The 21,847-nt window shown below is 38.2% G+C and overlaps 2 protein-coding genes across 2 annotated transcripts in view; both read left to right on the top strand.

Annotated features, from left to right (window-relative positions):
- Positions 1-165: 165 nt before the first annotated feature.
- Positions 166-4,015, top strand: ccdc86 (coiled-coil domain containing 86). Its single transcript, XM_061089308.1, has 4 exons — positions 166-778; positions 1,468-1,597; positions 1,690-1,764; positions 3,372-4,015. The coding sequence occupies exons 1-4, from the start codon at positions 231-233 to the stop codon at positions 3,516-3,518; spliced, it is 900 nt and encodes a 299-aa protein (XP_060945291.1). The 5' UTR covers positions 166-230; the 3' UTR covers positions 3,519-4,015.
- Positions 4,016-6,913: 2,898 nt separating this feature from the next.
- LOC133018174 (cyclic nucleotide phosphodiesterase inhibitor-like) overlaps positions 6,914-21,847 on the top strand; it is a 36,223-nt gene continuing 21,289 nt past the window's right edge. Inside the window, exons 1-4 of the mRNA XM_061084492.1 lie at positions 6,914-6,924; positions 7,611-7,795; positions 12,786-12,840; positions 12,930-13,114. Coding sequence (XP_060940475.1) covers positions 6,914-6,924; positions 7,611-7,795; positions 12,786-12,840; positions 12,930-13,114 — 436 coding nt within the window. The remainder of the gene's footprint in view (positions 6,925-7,610; positions 7,796-12,785; positions 12,841-12,929; positions 13,115-21,847) is intronic.

Raw genomic sequence — 21,847 nt, 5'->3', positions numbered from 1 at the left:
TTATTTTCATTTATATTATATTTTTCTTCACATAATAAAAAGATCAGGGCTGAGCTGGATGATCATTTTAACACCTGTGATTCTCCTCCAGACCCGCAGGGGCGGTAGCGAGCTCCACGCGTTGTTTACTATCCGTCGTGACCCGGAAGCAGAGCAGCGCACACATCTCAGGCAGCGGACACACGTGGATCCAGAAGTTTGTTGCGTAGTTGTCAACCTCACTAGACAACATGTCGAGGAGGTTGAGATCTGTTCCCGAAGCTGCCCACACGGAGGTGAAGATGGAGGTAAAAGAGGAGGAGGTGGAGGTGAAGGAGGAGGTGAAGGTGGAGGTGAAGGAGGAAGAGGAGGAAGTCCAGGAGCCGCCGCCGGAGACCAGGAGAACCCGCAGCGGCCGCAGGGTTCGCACTCCGGCCGCCCTGCTGGACTCCGAGGAGCCGCCGAGGACTCCCAGCAGGAGGACCAGGAGGACGGTGCTCCAGGAGCTGCCGGCGGTGGAGGAGACGAACACCGGGGAGCCAGAGCACAAACCCGAGGCTGTGGCCGAGGAGAAGCCCCTCGTTCCCGCTGCCCCGGAGCCCTGCGCCGGGGCAGAAGCAGCCGGAGGAGACGTGCATGTTCCCAGGCCTGCAGCAGCAGCGGAGACGGTCCCAGTCGGCCCAGTGACCGTCCCAGTGACTGTCCCAAAGAAGAAGGCCCCGAGTGTGAAGCAGAATCCGGTCATTCCGCTGGGGAGGCCCAAATCTGGAAGAGTGTGGAAGGACCGCAGCAAACAGAGGTGAAGAGAAACCTGGAGAAAGACTCATCTCACTTCAGATGGTTTTCTTATTTTGGTCTGAGGATTCTGACCAAACTCTTCTGGTTATTACACATTTAAAGGTTGTAGTCTGATAATGGGCACAGATTCAATCAATCGATCGATCAAACTTTATTTAGAAATCACATTCAAACAGGTAAAATGCATTTAAAGTGCTTTATAGGTGATTCAGTATTAAAAAGCAATTAAAATATTCCGATTTGGACACTAACGCATGTGAAACACTGATTAATAGTAACGAAAACAATCAAATAAAGATGAAAGATATAGCAAAATAAAAAATAGGCAGTAAAATAAATTGTACCACATACAATAAATAATAGTGGCTTCATGACTAAAAGCTACTAAACTGCTGCTTATTATTGAATTATTGACTGGTACTGACAGCAGTACAGATCAATAACTTCTATATTGTATTCATTGTAAAGTGCATGTAAGGCAATTTGTGTTACAGCAACACGTGTAGGTTAAAATCAAATTCAAAAAATGTATATACTCATCAAAGTGAGGTAATGTACAATGTATGGATTTAAAACGAATGCATCACTGTCAACTGTAATGACCGTGTCCAGTGAAACGAAGAGAAGATTCTTGCAGCATCAGTTAAAATGGCAGATGTGATTTTATGTTCCTGTTTTCTTTGCCTCCAGGTTCTCTGCGTTGCTCAGGGACAAGCCGCTGTGCACCTCTTGGAAGAGGAAGATGCAGAACAAGCAAGATAAGGACATGGTGAAAAAGTTTACTACGCAGCTCAAAGACGACAAGGCCAAACAGAAGGAGGTGAGCGACATCTGTGTGACGATGCGCTTCTGACCGACCGTCGTGACGTGCAAACCTCGTGACCTATTCTGTGTTTCCCTCCGTCTTACTAGGATAAGAGGAAACGGAGAGAGGACAACTTAAAACGACGCACGGAGAACGAACGCAAATCCGAGATTGTGCAAGTGGTAAGTCAGCTGCTGTTCACGCTCGTGCTGTTCAGTCAAATGGCGAAACGTTGTTGGAGACCCTCACATATCTATTAAACAGATACACATCACTCGTATTGTACGAGTTATGCAAAGAAGTAGATTCGATTCACAGGGTGTCATGATGCACAAGAAGCTTCTAAAAGATCAGAGACAGCTGAGAGACAACATTTAAGAAAACACACATCCCTTCAACAACATCATGTACTGAAGAGATCATAGTAGTTGTAAAATATACTGTGAAGAAGTCTTAGAATGTAGCAACCTCACCTGGCACTTAACACAAGTACTATATAAAATGTTGGTACTGATAGATAGATTACTTTATTCATCCCCAAAGGGAAATTAAGTCGTCATAACAGCCGGTATATTTGAATACAATAGAGGAAAATAAAAAATATGGAGGTAGAAAGAATAAAAACAGAAACACAAGATAAATAGGTAGATAAGGTGCAGTGGCAAGATGATGGTAATAGTACTGATGATATGATGGTAATGTTATTGTTAGACAGTATATAAAAATAGTACAGTATATATAGTATATAATATAACATAATATATATTTATATATGATAGTAATTATACCAATTTAATAGCAGTATATAGTAGTAATGGCAGCAACAGTATATATAATAATAGTAAATATAATAATATGTACACATGTATAAATATGTGTATATACAAGAATATACAAAGAGTATGATATAATATGATATGATATATAGTAGAGGTATAAATATAAGTATTTGACTATACAATAGATAATCTAATATACTATCAGTGTAAGAATATGTAGACAGAGCGTGCAAAAGACAATATTATTGTATAAAATGATATACAATATCAATATGGTTTATATTAACACATATCACATATGATGTGAAGTAATTGTTCCAGTATATGGAGCGGAGTGTTGTACAGGGTACACAGTGCAAGGGGACAGGTATATTTAGTGCAGTTCTGTGATGGTGGCTCTGACAGAGGTAGAGGAGTTGTACAGTCTTATTTCGGTTGGGAGAAACGATTTCCTGTATCGTTCCTTAGAGCAGCAGGGTTGAATGAGTCTGTGGCTGAAGCTGCTCCTTAGCTTGTCCAGTTTTTTGTGGAGGGGGTGAGAGGGATTGTCCATGATTGCCAGCGGTTTTGCCAGCATCCTGTCCTCCACCACCTCCTCCAGGGTGACAAGCTTAGAGCCAACCACAGACTCTGCCTTCCTTTTGAGTTTTTTCAGTCTGTTGGCGTCCTTTGCCTTGATGCCCGCACCCCAGGGCACCACAGCAAAGAAGATGGTGCTCGCCACAACAGACTTGTAGAACATCGCAATATTGCAATATGTGGTTCTGAAAAGTAAATGTTTAATTAATGTGCATGAGCGCATTATCTCTCTTCAATACCAAACTTAGATTTAACACAATTTTTATAAAAACAGGTGACATTTCAAGAAATAAACCACCTTTCATTAACTCAGACTTCAGTTTTTCACAACACAAATAGACAAGATGAAGATTAAAAGCAGTAAACATCAGCACATACAGTCTTTCTGTTGGTTATTTCGCCACCTGTTAATTTCCCCATCCTTGTCACAGATCCGGAACACAGCAAAGATCAAGAGGATGAAGAAGAAGACACTCAGAAAAATCGAGAAAAGAGACACACTGGCTCTGCTGCAGAAGACACAGAAGCAGAGAGTCAAAGCCAAAGAACAAAAGAACCCCGTCAAAGATTTAACCTAAAGACTGAGAAAATAACAATGCACCTGTTCAGCATTTTGTGTAAATGTCTCATATTTGATGTCTGGAAATACAGCAAACGCTATCAGACATATTTCTCAAAAGAGGCTTAATTCTTACATTGACTCAAGAAAGTTTTTTTAAAACACATTTCTTGCAGACAATCCAGTATGTGTGATGTCACCGCTACAAAAGCCTTACACAGACACCAGTTTAAAATCCCAAAAAAGGGGGAAACGGCTGAATATTTTGAAAAAATTAAGATTTGGAAAAAGAAAAAAATGTAAACACGATGTCCTGAAAGAGCTGAATCTGTTGATGGTTGAATGATTACAATTGGTTGAAGTATGCAGGAGGTGATAGTGGATCGTGAGAAGGATCATGTGGCTGCAGTCAGCATTCACACTCAGAAAGTCACAGTCCCAGATAAGAAAACAGTAACAACTACCTTGTAACATGATGTTCAATAGTTATGAATAAACAATCTTTTTGCACGTTAAGTTTCCCTCATTGATGGACCTGATCTGTTTGGTATGATTTGATATTTACTAACATTTGATTTTTATTGTTAATCAAACTTACACACTAATGAACGTAGAGGAAAGCTGCACACAAAGTTTAAAAGGCCACACTACCACCAGCACAACCATTGTGATTAAATCCCTCCATGTTAAGTCGAGGTGCTGTCACACAATACATTCAATGTAAAGCACAACTGATATAAATGTGTTTATGTTAACATTACCTGACATGATCTGTTGTATTCTCAGTTCCAGTGTCTGCTCACAGATCCTGTTTAGATCGGGCTTCAGTTTACTGTTGGTAAATCTCAGTTATTCTCACCAGGGGTCAGTAAAGCACCTTGAGCCTTGAGCTTCTACTTCATTTTGACCTCACTGGTTTTTCTGTGTTGACACTTTGGACTTCCTGTGGTGAGAGAAATTACAAAAAAAATCTTCCGTCTGAAAAACTGGACAGATAAATACACAACAATAATGATTTTTGATAATAATAATACATTTGATTCATAAAGCTCTTTTAACAATGCTCCAAGACACTTTAAATAAGTAAACAAACCAAATTGAAGCTAATAACTAGAAATATAAAAACAACATTGACAACGCATTAAAATAGGACTTGAGAACATGGTTGAATAGTTGACATCGATAATTATCATGATACATAAAGACTCCCGAGTAAGGTTTTTTTTTTTTTTTATCTCGACTTCATGAGAAGACAATGTGAAAGTTTTACAAATTTGAGGTAATTGGATTATATTTTATACCTCCTCACTGTTCTTATACAATGCATAAGCAATATTATATAAGGTATATAGAAATTAAAAATTCTTGATCAATTCTTTTGAAAATCAAACTGAATATTTTGGCTGTTTTTAAATAGTCAAGTTGGCTTCAAGTCACACCCCCACTCTGGTTTACCTTTTATGACAGAACCACCTGTAGTCCTCACGCATCATTCACAATGAATGACGTGTGAGGACAACAGGTTGTATTATGTTTTGTTATTGTTTAAAGGCAGGTTCACATTTGTTCCAAATCTATTATAAAACAAAAGTCAGGTGCTCATGTCCTCATCGAAACAGGTTTTGTTTGTTGTCCTCGTTCCACCTGCTCTTTGTCACTACACATAAAAATTACACTATAATAGGCCCCTTCACAGAAATTGATGTTCAAAAGAATCCACATTACTTAGTCTGAAGAAAAGATATATATTATTATCGCTTATTCTCAGAAAAACAAATTTAGATTCATATTTTTTTTTGGGTTCATTGTCCTTTCTTTTAAGGACACACTTGTCGGGAGAGGCAGTAAAAAGACACACCTTGGCAGAGGCCCAACAGTCCCCTTGTGAAACTACATCAACATTTAAATTCATTAGATCCAGTTTTTGATTTGGCCCCATAAAATGTTTGATTTATTTCATCAAGATCCATGAATTACTCCCTGGGGAAACTGAAAATGTTGAAGTAGCCTAATTCCGCTATGGTGAAGAAGCTGAAAATGTTTTTCTCAAGACCCACTAAGTTTCATAATAATCCGTCCACAGATAATGTGGAGGTATACGCCCTTACTGTTCAGGTATATATCTATAAAGATCATATGAAGAGGATACATTCATTAATTCATTGTTTCTGAAGAAGAGGGATTGTACCACAAACACTGAATTTGCATGTTAATTAGAGAATCACACACGTTCTGGAAATGTGAAGATTTTATATTTTTCTTGGTCGTATAGTAAAATATTTGAGTTTTGAATTGTGGGACAAATCAAGCTGTTTTAAAAGTTTCAACTTGGACTTTCGGGAAACTGTGATATGGACAAAACAATTGATTTATCAAGACGACAATTGGAAGATGAATCAATAGTGAGTGTTATCATGAGTTGCAATCCAAACTTTCAGTGGAGACATGTTTTAGTTTTGTACATCCGTCTGTCCCATTCCTCTGAACACAATATGTGAAGAACACTTTCTGGAAATTTCTCGACATTTGGTAGCAACAGTTGGACAAAAGGAGGAACTGTTTAGACTTTGTTCATCAAAGGCTAAGGTCACTCTGACTTCACAAAGCACATGTTTTGTATTGTGAAAGCAAGAAAACCTCAGGGAATCCGTTCAAATTTGGTACAAATGATCACTAATGAATGAACGGATTAAAATTCAGTGGTCAAAGGTCAAGGTCACTGTGGTCTTGTGAAGACAAGATCTCAAGAGCAGCTTTAACGAATTTCTTCAAATTTTGTATAAACTTTCAGGTCAACTGAAAAGGATTTTATTTTATTTTGGTGGTCAAAGGTGGAGGTCACAGTGACTTCCCAAATCCTTTTTATGCCTTTTGAACGTGTTATCTTATGAATGCCTCTAGAGAACCCTTTCAAACGTGGCACAAACGTTCACTAGGACTCATTGATTGATAAGGGTTGGGTGGTCAATGGTCAAGGTCATGGTGGCCTCATGTATGCTTTTGACTTCTTGAACAAGTCTTCTTTTAAGTAATTTCTTGAAAATTCTGACCATATGTCACCTGGACCGAAAGATTCACAGATATGTAGACGTAGGTTCATAAGTCATAAAACAAACAATAATTAAATTCAGCTGACTCAGATGTTCTGAATGTTTACTTCTGTTGTGACGAGGAGCTGGGTGTTGTGCAAAAGTCTGACGTACCAGCAAGTGAACACTATGACGCAATCCAACCATGACTTGTCACATCAGACGATAGTTATCAGCCAAGTTAAATTAAAGTGCTCACACTCCTATTATAATGTATAAAGTTGACTAAGACCATCACATGAGCATATGAACTGTAATCTATGGTTAAAGTTCATTAATGGAACTCTTACTCTGACCAGAAACACACCGGTGAAGGTCATGACACATGGAGAGCAGGTAGGACACAAAGGCATCCATCTTTTACTCCACCTTTAATCTCAATCCATTAGCTTTACATGGCACATTCTTGTTTTAGGTGCGACCTTCGCATCAGTAATTCTAAATCGTCATTGCAAGGTGAAGTCTTTGTCCCACGCAGCGGAACAACTCCTTCAATTTGTCACCAACATGTTTGCTTTGTTGATCCTTCAAGTTTCAGTGGAATATAATGCAGGGATGGACAAAGCTATTTGTAACTCTGAGGTGACCAATGGGAGCTCTCCCCCACCATTCTTAATGTCAATCGTCAAACATATAAAGGTTGTGGCAAACTGAGGTTAAGTTACATCTGACGGTGAAGTGACATTGGACTGAGGCAGCTTCCATCCCAAGGCAGCTACAGACATACAATTCAGAGAAGCTTTGTAAGTACCATATTTATCTTTGATAGAAAGCGGAAAAACGGTTGATTGTACCGCACAACTTTCATTTTTTTAGTTTTGGAAACTGTTTAAAGGTTTTCTTTGATTAAGTGAGACAATATTTTGCATTTCTTTTAGGCGCAAAAGAGATTAAAGATGCTCCTGATCATCCTGATTCAACTCCTGATCGTCGGTGAGCAAAACCTGTTCTTCTCACAGACAGCAGCACTTTTGGGAAAAAGGAAACTCTTATTAACTGATGTTTTATGTTTTGATCAATAGCATCAGCAAGTGCCGAGACAACCACCACTGCAGCAACTACAACTGCAGCATCCTCCACTGCTGCTACAACTGCAGCACTCTCCACTGTAGCAGGTACAACTGCAGCATCCACCACTGTAGCATCTTCAACTGCAGTACCCACCACGATGACTGCAGCACCCACCACTGTAGCACCTTCAACTGCAGTAACCACCACTGTAGCACCTTCAACTGCAGCATCCACCACTGTAGCAGGTACAACTGCAGCATCCACCACTGTAGCAGGTACAACTGCAGCATCCACTACTGTAGCAGGTACAACTGCAGCATCCACCACTGTAGCACCTTCAACTGCAGCATCCACCACTGTAGCAGGTACAACTGCAGCATCCACTACTGTAGCACCTTCAACTGCAGCATCCACCACTGTAGCAGGTACAACTGCAGCATCCACCACTGTAGCACCTTCAACTGCAGCATCCACCACTGTAGCACCTTCAACTGCAGCATCCACCACTGTAGCAGGTACAACTGCAGCATCCACTACTGTAGCAGGTACAACTGCAGCATCCACCACTGTAGCACCTTCAACTGCAGCATCCACTACTGTAGCAGGTGCAACTGCAGCACTCACCACCACATCGACTGCAGGAACAACAGCTACCACAGCAATAACGACAAACTCGACAAACACCAGCACCACTGCCACTAACACTGCTGCACATGCTGGGATCGTATCCGTGAGCAGTCTGGTGTTCTGTCACTTCAGTGTTGTTCTCTTCATGTCCCTCTGTACAGTGTGAATTGGTTGTACTGTTTTTTTTAAACACATTTATTAGTACTTACAAAGTATGTAATTTATATTTAGATACACACTGGTGTTGATAAGATTAACAATCCATATGATACAAAGTGTTAAAAATAAATTTGTGCCTATTTATTGTCACTGTCAGAGTAAAGTGACTGATAACCTATAAATTCATGGCTGATGAATGACTGTTGAAATTATGTTGACCAAGCTGAGCTGGTATCAGTGTTTTCTACTGTTGGAGCAGTGCTTCATTAAACTTTTCAACTGTTGTTGTCGATAGAACTGTTCTTTTAAAGTGTATTATAATTCATGTGAAGTGATAAATCTACGTTGACGCCAGAATTTGGATGGAATATTTATTTGGGTCATTGATTTGTTATTTTACAGCAGATAAATAAAATGACACAGCAACAAACCTGGAAAAATATCTTATTTTCTTTAGATAAGATCACGTCTGATCTGACTGGAAACTTCTTGTCCTCTGTTTACTCATAGTTTGACTTCTAGCTATGGTTTTACAGATTTCAACATTTATTTCTTTATGTTGAATCAGACAATGAGAAGAGGCTCTGAGCTTAAATGCATCTTAATCCTTGGTGTGGCACCAGGCATCAAAATGACTTTTTAGACTGACATTATTTGCCATAATGGCCTCACCCACAGTTAGAGAAAAAGGCTTAAAAATACCATCATTTTTCATTGTTGCCTCCATCAAAGGAGGTTCTGTTTTCACCCCTATCCGTTTATGTGTTGGCTGGTTTGTTTAAAAGCAAGATTAAAGAAAACTACAAACGCATTTCTGTGAAACGTGGTAGAAGGACGTGGTATGGGTCAGGGAAGCTATGGATATGGACCAGGAGGCAGATCCAGGGTATTTTTAATCTTTAATATTGAAAGATTGGGCTCTTTTCAGTATTTCACAATTTTACAGGGAATTACTCTTTACATGTGTTTTGTGTTGCTTCAGTTAGAGGTGAAACACAGAATAAGAATATAAGGCAACTGAACACATCATAAAGAAATAAGAGTAAAGCATTAAAATATATTTTCATAGATTAAATAATTTAAAACCCGACATGCTGCGCATTTTAAATACTTTTAACTTTTAACATGATGTTCATAGTTATGAATAAACAATCTATTTGCATGTTAAGTTTCCCATCATTGATTTCCCTATTGCCCTGATATGTTTGGTATGATTCGGTATTAACTAACATTCGATTTTTATTGCTAATCAAACTTACACACTAATGAACGTAGAGGAAAGCTGCACACAAAGTTAAAAAGGCCACACTACCACCAGCACAACCATGGTGATTAAATCCCTCCATGTTAAGTTGAGGTGTTGTCACAAAGAACATTCAGCGTAAAGCACAACTGATATAAATGTGTTTATGTTAACATTACCTGACATGATCTGTTGTATTCTCAGTTCCAGTGTCTGCTCACAGATCCTGTTTGGATCGGGCTTCAGTTTACTGTTGGTAAATCTCAGTTACTCTCACCAGGGGTCAGTAAAGCACCTCGAGCATTGAGCTTCTACTTCATTTTGACCTCACTGGTTTTTCTGTGTTGACACTCTGGACTTCCTGTGGTGAGAGAAGCTACAAAAAAATCCTCCGTCTGAAAAACTGTGGACAGATAAATACACAACAATAATGATTATAATAATACATTTGATTCATAAAGCTCTTTTAACAATGCTCCAAGACACTTTAAATAAGTAAACAAACCAAATTGAAGCTAATAACTAGAAATATAAAAAATACATTGCCAACACATTAAAATTGGACTTGAGATCCTGGTTGAATAGTTGACATCGATAATTATCATGATACATAAAGACTCCCGAGTGAAGGTTTTGTTTTTAATCTCGACTTTGAGAAGACAATGTGAAAGTTTAACAAATTTGAGGTTATTGGATTATGTTTTATACCTCCTCACTGTTCTTATACAATGCATAAGCAATATTATATAAGATATATAGAAATTAAAAATTCCTGATCAATTCTTTTGAAAATCAAACTGAATGTTTTGGCTTTTTTTTAATAGTCAAGTTAGCTTCAAGTCACACCCCCACTCTGGTTAACCTTTTACGAATTAACCACCTGTTGTCCTCACGCATCATTCAAAGTGAATGACGTGTGAGGACAACAGGTTGTATTATGTTTTGTTATTGTTTAAAGACAGGTTTACATTTGTTCCAAATCTATAATAAAACAAAAGTCAGGTGCTCATGTCCTCATCGAAACAGGTTTTGCTTGTTGTCCTCGTCCACCTGCTCTTTGTCACTACACATAAAAATTCCACTTTAATAGGCCCCTTCACAGAAATTGATGTTCAAAAAAATCCACATTCCTTAGTCTGTAAAAATATATATTATTATTGGTTATTCTCAGAAGGGGTCATTGTACTTTTTTTTAAGGACACACTTGGAGGTAAAGGCAGTAAAAAGACACACCTTGGCAGAGGACCAACAGTCCCCTTGCGATACTACATTAACATTTAAATTCACTAGATCCAGTTTTTGATTTGGCCCCATAAAATGTTTGATTTATTTCATCATGATCCATGAATTACTCCCTGGCGAAACTGAAAATGTTGAAGTACGCCTAATTCCGCAATGGTGAAGAAGCTGAAAATGTTTTTCTCCAGACCCACTAAGTTTCATAATAATTTGTCTACAGACAATGTGGAGGTATACGCCCTTACTGTTCAGGTATATATCTATAAAGATCATGTGAAGAGGATACATTCATTCATTCATTGTTTCTGAAGAAGAGGGATTGTACCACAAACACGGAATTTGCATGTTAATTTGAGAATAACACACGTTCTGGAAATGTGAAGATTTGATATTTTTCTTTGTCGTATAGTAAAGAGGCTGTTTTAAAAGTTTCAACTTGGACTTTCGGGAAACTGTGATATAGACAAAACAATTGATTTATCAACAACAGTTGGACAAAAGTAGGAACTGTTTAGACTTTGTTCATCAAAGGCTAAGGTCACTCTGACTTAACAAGGCACACATTTTGTATTGTGAAAGCAGGAAGACCTCAGGGAATCCGTTCAAATTTGGTACAAATGATCACTAATGAATGAATCGATTAGAATTCAGTGGTCAAAGGTCAAGGTCACTGTGGTCTTGTGAAGACAAGATCTCAAGAGCAGCTTTAACGCATTTCTTCAAATTTTGTATAAACTTTCAGGTCAACTGAAAAGGATTTTATTTTATTTTGGTGATCAAAGGTGGAGGTCACATTGAATTCCCAAATCCCTTTTTGCCTTTTGAACGTGTTATCTTATGAATGCCTCTAGAGAACCCTTTCAAACGTGGCACGAACGTTCACTAGGACTCATTGATTGATAAGGGTTGGGTGGTCAATGGTCAAGGTCATGGTGGCCTCATGTATGCTTTTGACTTCTTGAACAAGTCTTCTTTTAAGTAATTTCTTGAAAATTCTGACCATTTCTAACCTGGAACGAAAGATTCACAGATATGTAGCCGTATGTTCATTAGTCATAACACAAACAATAATTAAATTCTGATGACTCAAATGTTCTGACTGTTTACTTCTGTTGTGACGAGGAGCTGGGTGTTGTGCAAAAGTCTGACGTACCAGCAAGTGAACACAATGCCGCAATCCAACCATGACCTGTCACATCAGATGATAGTTATCAGCCAAGTTAAATTAAAGTGCTCACACTCATATTATAATGTATAAAGTCGACTAAGATCATCACATCAGCATATGAACTGTGATCTATGGTTGAAGTTCATTAATGGAACTCTTACTCTGACCAGAAACACACCGGTGAAGGTCATGACACATGGAGAGCAGGTAGGACACAAAGGCATCCATCTTTTACTCCACCTTTAATCTCAATCCATTAGCTTTACATGGCACATTCTTGTTTTAGGTGCGACCTTCGCATCAGTAATTCTAAATCGTCATTGCAAGGTGAAGTCTTTGTCCCACGCAGCGGAACAACTCCTTCAATTTGTCACCAACATGTTTGCTTTGTTGATCCTTCAAGTTTCAGTGGAATATAATGCAGGGATGGACAAAGCTATTTGTAACTCTGAGGTGACCAATGGGAGCTCTCCCCCACCATTCTTAATGTCAATCGTCAAACATATAAAGGTTGTGGCAAACTGAGGTTAAGTTACATCTGACGGTGAAGTGACATTGGACTGAGGCAGCTTCCATCCCAAGGCAGCTACAGACATACAATTCAGAGAAGCTTTGTAAGTACCATATTTATCTTTGATAGAAAGCAGAAAAACGGTTGATTGTACAGCACAACTTTCATTGTTTTAGTTTTGGAAACTGTTTAAAGGTTTTCTTTGATTAAGTGAGACAATATTTTGCTTTTTCTTTTAGGCGCAAAAGAGATTAAAGATGCTCCTGATCATCCTGATTCAACTCCTGATCGTCGGTGAGCAAAACCTGTTCTTCTCACAGACAGCAGCACTTTTGGGAAAAAGGAAACTCTTATTAACTGATGTTTTATGTTTTGATCAATAGCATCAGCAAGTGCCGAGACAACCACCACTGCAGCAACTACAACTGCAGCATCCTCCACTGCTGCCACAACTGCAGCACTCTCCACTGTAGCAGGTACAACTGCAGCATCCACCACTGTAGCATCTTCAACTGCAGTACCCACCACGATGACTGCAGCACCCACCACTGTAGCACCTTCAACTGCAGTAACCACCACTGTAGCACCTTCAACTGCAGCATCCACCACTGTAGCAGGTACAACTGCAGCATCCACTACTGTAGCAGGTACAACTGCAGCATCCACCACTGTAGCACCTTCAACTGCAGCATCCACCACTGTAGCAGGTACAACTGCAGCATCCACTACTGTAGCACCTTCAACTGCAGCATCCACCACTGTAGCAGGTACAACTGCAGCATCCACCACTGTAGCACCTTCAACTGCAGCATCCACCACTGTAGCACCTTCAACTGCAGCATCCACCACTGTAGCAGGTACAACTGCAGCATCCACTACTGTAGCAGGTACAACTGCAGCATCCACCACTGTAGCACCTTCAACTGCAGCATCCACTACTGTAGCAGGTGCAACTGCAGCACTCACCACCACATCGACTGCAGGAACAACAGCTACCACAGCAATAACGACAAACTCGACAAACACCAGCACCACTGCCACTAACACTGCTGCACATGCTGGGATCGTATCCGTGAGCAGTCTGGTGTTCTGTCACTTCAGTGTTGTTCTCTTCATGTCCCTCTGTACAGTGTGAATTGGTTGTACTGTTTTTTTTAAACACATTTATTAGTACTTACAAAGTATGTAATTTATATTTAGATACACACTGGTGTTGATAAGATTAACAATCCATATGATACAAAGTGTTAAAAATAAATTTGTGCCTATTTATTGTCACTGTCAGAGTAAAGTGACTGATAACCTATAAATTCATGGCTGATGAATGACTGTTGAAATTATGTTGACCAAGCTGAGCTGGTATCAGTGTTTTCTACTGTTGGAGCAGTGCTTCATTAAACTTTTCAACTGTTGTTGTCGATAGAACTGTTCTTTTAAAGTGTATTATAATTCATGTGAAGTGATAAATCTACGTTGACGCCAGAATTTGGATGGAATATTTATTTGGGTCATTGATTTGTTATTTTACAGCAGATAAATAAAATGACACAGCAACAAACCTGGAAAAATATCTTATTTTCTTTAGATAAGATCACGTCTGATCTGACTGGAAACTTCTTGTCCTCTGTTTACTCATAGTTTGACTTCTAGCTATGGTTTTACAGATTTCAACATTTATTTCTTTATGTTGAATCAGACAATGAGAAGAGGCTCTGAGCTTAAATGCATCTTAATCCTTGGTGTGGCACCAGGCATCAAAATGACTTTTTAGACTGACATTATTTGCCATAATGGCCTCACCCACAGTTAGAGAAAAAGGCTTAAAAATACCATCATTTTTCATTGTTGCCTCCATCAAAGGAGGTTCTGTTTTCACCCCTATCCGTTTATGTGTTGGCTGGTTTGTTTAAAAGCAAGATTAAAGAAAACTACAAACGCATTTCTGTGAAACGTGGTAGAAGGACGTGGTATGGGTCAGGGAAGCTATGGATATGGACCAGGAGGCAGATCCAGGGTATTTTTAATCTTTAATATTGAAAGATTGGGCTCTTTTCAGTATTTCACAATTTTACAGGGAATTACTCTTTACATGTGTTTTGTGTTGCTTCAGTTAGAGGTGAAACACAGAATAAGAATATAAGGCAACTGAACACATCATAAAGAAATAAGAGTAAAGCATTAAAATATATTTTCATAGATTAAATAATTTAAAACCCGACATGCTGCGCATTTTAAATACTTTTAACTTTTAACATGATGTTCATAGTTATGAATAAACAATCTATTTGCATGTTAAGTTTCCCATCATTGATTTCCCTATTGCCCTGATATGTTTGGTATGATTCGGTATTAACTAACATTCGATTTTTATTGCTAATCAAACTTACACACTAATGAACGTAGAGGAAAGCTGCACACAAAGTTAAAAAGGCCACACTACCACCAGCACAACCATGGTGATTAAATCCCTCCATGTTAAGTTGAGGTGTTGTCACAAAGAACATTCAGCGTAAAGCACAACTGATATAAATGTGTTTATGTTAACATTACCTGACATGATCTGTTGTATTCTCAGTTCCAGTGTCTGCTCACAGATCCTGTTTGGATCGGGCTTCAGTTTACTGTTGGTAAATCTCAGTTACTCTCACCAGGGGTCAGTAAAGCACCTCGAGCATTGAGCTTCTACTTCATTTTGACCTCACTGGTTTTTCTGTGTTGACACTCTGGACTTCCTGTGGTGAGAGAAGCTACAAAAAAATCCTCCGTCTGAAAAACTGTGGACAGATAAATACACAACAATAATGATTATAATAATACATTTGATTCATAAAGCTCTTTTAACAATGCTCCAAGACACTTTAAATAAGTAAACAAACCAAATTGAAGCTAATAACTAGAAATATAAAAAATACATTGCCAACACATTAAAATTGGACTTGAGATCCTGGTTGAATAGTTGACATCGATAATTATCATGATACATAAAGACTCCCGAGTGAAGGTTTTGTTTTTAATCTCGACTTTGAGAAGACAATGTGAAAGTTTAACAAATTTGAGGTTATTGGATTATGTTTTATACCTCCTCACTGTTCTTATACAATGCATAAGCAATATTATATAAGATATATAGAAATTAAAAATTCCTGATCAATTCTTTTGAAAATCAAACTGAATGTTTTGGCTTTTTTTTAATAGTCAAGTTAGCTTCAAGTCACACCCCCACTCTGGTTAACCTTTTACGAATTAACCACCTGTTGTCCTCACGCATCATTCAAAGTGAATGACGTGTGAGGACAACAGGTTGTATTATGTTTTGTTATTGTTTAAAGACAGGTTTACATTTGTTCCAAATCTATAATAAAACAAAAGTCAGGTGCTCATGTCCTCATCGAAACAGGTTTTGCTTGTTGTCCTCGTCCACCTGCTCTTTGTCACTACACATAAAAATTCCACTTTAATAGGCCCCTTCACAGAAATTGATGTTCAAAAAAATCCACATTCCTTAGTCTGTAAAAATATATATTATTATTGGTTATTCTCAGAAGGGGTCATTGTACTTTTTTTTAAGGACACACTTGGAGGTAAAGGCAGTAAAAAGACACACCTTGGCAGAGGACCAACAGTCCCCTTGCGATACTACATTAACATTTAAATTCACTAGATCCAGTTTTTGATTTGGCCCCATAAAATGTTTGATTTATTTCATCATGATCCATGAATTACTCCCTGGCGAAACTGAAAATGTTGAAGTCTGCCTAATTCCGCAATGGTGAAGAAGCTGAAAATGTTTTTCTCCAGACCCACTAAGTTTCATAATAATTTGTCTACAGACAATGTGGAGGTATACGCCCTTACTGTTCAGGTATATATCTATAAAGATCTTGTGAAGAGGATACATTCATTCATTCATTGTTTCTGAAGAAGAGGGATTGTACCACAAACACGGAATTTGCATGTTAATTTGAGAATAACACACGTTCTGGAAATGTGAAGATTTGATATTTTTCTTTGTCGTATAGTAAAGAGGCTGTTTTAAAAGTTTCAACTTGGACTTTCGGGAAACTGTGATATAGACAAAACAATTGATTTATCAACAACAGTTGGACAAAAGTAGGAACTGTTTAGACTTTGTTCATCAAAGGCTAAGTTCACTCTGACTTAACAAGGCACACATTTTGTATTGTGAAAGCAGGAAGACCTCAGGGAATCCGTTCAAATTTGGTACAAATGATCACTAATGAATGAATCGATTAGAATTCAGTGATCAAAGGTCAAGGTCACTGTGGTCTTGTGAAGACAAGATCTCAAGAGCAGCTTTAACGTATTTCTTCAAATTTTGTATAAACTTTCAGGTCAACTGAAAAGGATTTTATTTTATTTTGGTGATCAAAGGTGGAGGTCACAGTGAATTCCCAAATCCCTTTTTGCCTTTTGAACGTGTTATCTTATAAATGCCTCTAGAGAACGCTTTCAAACGTGGCACGAACGTTCACTAGGACTCATTGATTGATAAGGGTTGGGTGGTCAATGGTCAAGGTCATAGTGGCCTCATGTATGCTTTTGACTTCTTGAACAAGTCTTCTTTTAAGTAATTTCTTGAAAATTCTGACCATTTCTAACCTGGAACGAAAGATTCACAGATATGTAGCCGTATGTTCATTAGTCATAACACAAACAATAATTAAATTCTGATGACTCAAATGTTCTGACTGTTTACTTCTGTTGTGACGAGGAGCTGGGTGTTGTGCAAAAGTCTGACGTACCAGCAAGTGAACACAATGCCGCAATCCAACCATGACCTGTCACATCAGACGATAGTTATCAGCCAAGTTAAATTAAAGTGCTCACACTCATATTATAATGTATAAAGTCGACTAAGATCATCACATCAGCATATGAACTGTGATCTATGGTTGAAGTTCATTAATGGAACTCTTACTCTGACCAGAAACACACCGGTGAAGGTCATGACACATGGAGAGCAGGTAGGACACAAAGGCATCCATCTTTTACTCCATCTTTAATCTCATTCCATTAGCCTCCATGGCACATTCTTTGTTTAGGTGCCACCTTCGCATCAGTAATTCTAAATCGTCATCGACACTGTGAAGTCTTTGTCCCACGTAGCGGAACAACTCCTTCAATTTGTCACCAACATGTTTGCTTTGTTGATAGACAAAGCTATTTGTTACTCTGAGGTGACCAATGGGAGCTCTCCCCCAACATTCTTAGTGTCAATCGTCAAACATATAAAGGTTGTGGCAAACTGAGGTGAAGATACATCTGACGGTGAAGTGACATTGGACTGAGGCAGCTTCCATCCCAAGGCAGCTACAGACATACAATTCAGAGAAACTTTGTAAGTACAATATTTATCTTTGATAGAAAGTAGAAAAACGGTTGATTGTACCGCACAGCTTTCATTGTTTTAGTTTTGGAAACTGTTTAAAGGTTTTCTTTGATTAAGTGAGACAATATTTTGCTTTTTCTTTTAGGCGCAAAAGAGATTAAAGATGCTCCTGATCATCCTGATTCAACTCCTGATTGTCGGTGAGCAAAACCCTTTCTTCTCACAGACAGCAGCACTTTTGGGAAAAAGGAAACTCTTATTAACTGATGTTTTTGGGTTTTGATCAATAGCATCAGCAAGTGCCCTGACAACCACCACTGCAGCATCTTCAACTGCAGCACCCACCACTGTAGCAGGTACAACTGCAGCATCCACCACTGTAGCATCTTCAACTGCAGTACCCACCACGATGACTGCAGCACCCACCACTGTAGCAAGTACAACTGCAGCATCCACAACTGAAGCACCTTCAACTGCAGTAACCACTACTGTAGCACCTTCAACTGCAGCATCCACCACTGTAGCAGGTACAACTGCAGCATCCACCACTGTAGCACCTTCAACTGCAGCATCCACCACTGTAGCAGGTACAACTGCAGCATCCACCACTGCAGCAGGTGCAACTGCAGCACTCACCACCACATCGACTGCAGGAACAACAGCTACCACAGCAATAACGACAAACTCGACAAACACCAGCACCACTGCCACTAACACTGCTGCACATGCTGGGATCGTATCCGTGAGCAGTCTGGTGTTCTGTCACTTCAGTGTTGTTCTCTTCATGTCCCTCTGTACAGTGTGACTTGGTTGTACTGGTTTTTTTTAACACATTTATTAGTACTTACAAAGTATGTAATTTATATTTAGATACACACTGGTGTTGATAAGATTAACAATCCATATGATACAAAGTGTTAAAAATAAATTTGTGCCTATTTATTGTCACTGTCAGAGTAAAGTGACTGATAACCTATAAATTCATGGCTGATGAATGACTGTTGAAATGATGTTGACCAAGCTGAGCTGGTATCAGTGTTTTCTACTGTTGGAGCATTGCTTCATTAAACTTTTCAACTGTTGTTGTCGATAGAACTGTTCTTTTAAAGTGTATTATAATTCATGTGAAGTGATAAATCTACGTTGACGCCAGAATTTGGATGGAATATTTATTTGGGTCATTGATTTGTTATTTTACAGCAGATAAATAAAATGACACAGCAACAAACCTGGAAAAATATCTTATTTTCTTTAGATAAGATCACGTCTGATCTGACTGGAAACTTCTTGTCCTCTGTTTACTCATAGTTTGAATTCTAGCTATGGTTTTACAGATTTCAACATTTATTTCTTTATGTTGAATCAGGCAACGAGAAGAGGCTCTGAGCTTAAATGCATCTTAATCCTTGGTGTGGCACCAGGCATCAATATGACTTGTTTAGACTGACATTATTTGCCATAATGGCCTCACCCACAGTTAGAGAAAAAGGCTTAAAAATACCATCATTTTTCATTTTTGCCTCCATCAAAGGAGGTTCTGTTTTCACCCCTGTCCGTTTATGTGTTGGCTGGTTTGTTTAAAAGCAAGATTAAAGAAAACTACAAACGCATTTCTGTGAAACGTGGTAGAAGGACGTGGTATGGGTCAGGGAAGCTATGGATATGGACCAGGAGGCAGATCCAGGGTATTTTTAATCTTTATTATTGAAAGATTGGGCTCTTTTCAGTATTTCACAATTTTACAGGGAATTACTCTTTACATGTGTTTTGTGTTGCTTCAGTTAGAGGTGAAACACAAACACAAAATAAGAATATAAGGCAACTGAACACATCATAAAGAAAATAAAGTAAACAATGAAAGTATGTGTTCATAGATTAAATAATTTAAATACTTGTAACTTGTAACATGATGTTCAATAGTTATAAATAAACAATCTTTATGCATGTTAAGTTTCCCATCATTGATTTTCCTATTGTCCTAATATGTTTGGTATGATTCGGTATTAACTAACATTAGATTTTTATTGTTAATCAAACTTACACACTAATGGACGTCGAAGAAAGCTGCACACAAAGTTAAAAAGGCCACACTACCACCAGTACAACCATGGTGATTAAATCCCTCAATGTTTAGTCAAGGTGCTGTCACAAAGAACATTCAGTGTAAAGCACAACTGATATAAATGTGTTTATGTTAATATTACCTGACATGAACTGTTGTATTCTCAGTTCCAGTGTCTTCCTCACAGATCCTGTTTGGATCAGGCTTCAGTTTACTGTTGGTAAGTCTCAGTTATTCTCACCAGGGGTCAGTAAAGCACCTCGAGCCTTGAGCTTCTACTTCATTTTGACCTCACTGTTTTTTCTGTGTTGACACTCTGGACTTCCTGTGGTGAGAGAAGCTACAAAAAAATCGTCCGTCTGAAAAACTGTGGACAGATAAATACACAACAATAATGATTACAATAATAATACATTTTATTTATAAAGCTCTTTTAACAATGCTCCAAGACACTTTAAATAAGTAAACAAACCAAATCGAAGCTAATTACTAAAAATATAAAAACAACATTGATAAAGCATGAAAATTGGACTTGAGAACATGGTTGAATAGTTGACATCGATAATTATCACGATACTTAAAAACTCCTGAGTGAAGGTTTTGTTTTTAATCTCGACTTTATGAGAAGATAATGTGAAAGTTTAACAAATTTGAGGTTATTGGATTATGTTTTATACCTCCTAACTGTTCTTATACAATGCATAAGCAATATTATATAAGATATATAGAAATTAAAAATTCCTGATCAATTCTTTTGAAAATCAAACTGAATGTTTTGGCTTTTTTTTAATAGTCAAGTTAGCTTCAAGTCACACCCCCACTCTGGTTAACCTTTTACGAATGAACCACCTGTTGTCCTCACGCATCATTCAAAGTGAATGACGTGTGAGGACAACAGGTTGTATTATGTTTTTGTTATTGTTTAAAGGCAGGTTTACATTTGTTCCAAATCTATAATAAAACAAAAGTCAGGTGCTCATGTCCTCATCGAAACAGGTTTTGCTTGTTGTCCTCGTTCCACCTGCTCTTTGTCACTACACATAAAAATTCCACTTTAATAGGCCCCTTCACAGAAATTGATGTTCAAAAAAATCCACATTCCTTAGTCTGTAAAAATATATATTATTATTGGTTATTCTCAGAAGGGGTCATTGTACTTTTTTTTAAGGACACACTTGGAGGTAAAGGCAGTAAAAAGACGCAACTTGGCAGAGGCCCAACAGTCCCCTTGCGAAACTACATTAACATTTAAATTCATTAGATCCAGTTTTTGATTTGGCCCCATAAAATGTTTGATTTATTTCATCATGATCCATGAATTACTCCCTGGCGAAACTGAAAATGTTGAAGTACGCCTATTTCCGCAATGGTGAAGAAGCTGAAAATGTTTTTCTCCAGACCCACTAAGTTTCATAATAATCTGTCTACAGACAATGTGGAGGTATACGCCCTTACTGTTCAGGTATATATCTATAAAGATCATGTGAAGAGGATACATTCATTCATTCATTGTTTCTGAAGAAGAGGGATTGTACCACAAACACTGAATTTGCATGTTAATTTGAGAATAACACACGTTCTGGAAATGTGAAGATTTGATATTTTTCTTTGTCGTATAGTAAAGAGGCTGTTTTAAAAGTTTCAACTTGGACTTTCGGGAAACTGTGATATAGACAAAACAATTGATTTATCAACAACAGTTGGACAAAAGTAGGAACTGTTTAGACTTTGTTCATCAAAGGCTAAGGTCACTCTGACTTAACAAGGCACACATTTTGTATTGTGAAGCAGGACGACCTCAGGGAATCCGTTCAAATTTGGTACAAATGATCACTAATGAATGAATCGATTAGAATTCAGTGGTCAAAGGTCAAGGTCACTGTGGTCTT

The sequence above is a fragment of the Limanda limanda genome, chromosome 2 (genome assembly GCF_963576545.1).
Source record: "Limanda limanda chromosome 2, fLimLim1.1, whole genome shotgun sequence".
NCBI classification, from domain to species: Eukaryota; Metazoa; Chordata; class Actinopteri; order Pleuronectiformes; family Pleuronectidae; genus Limanda; species Limanda limanda.
Note: the sequence above shows the minus strand (reverse complement) of the source record. Positions and strands in the feature narration are given on the sequence as shown.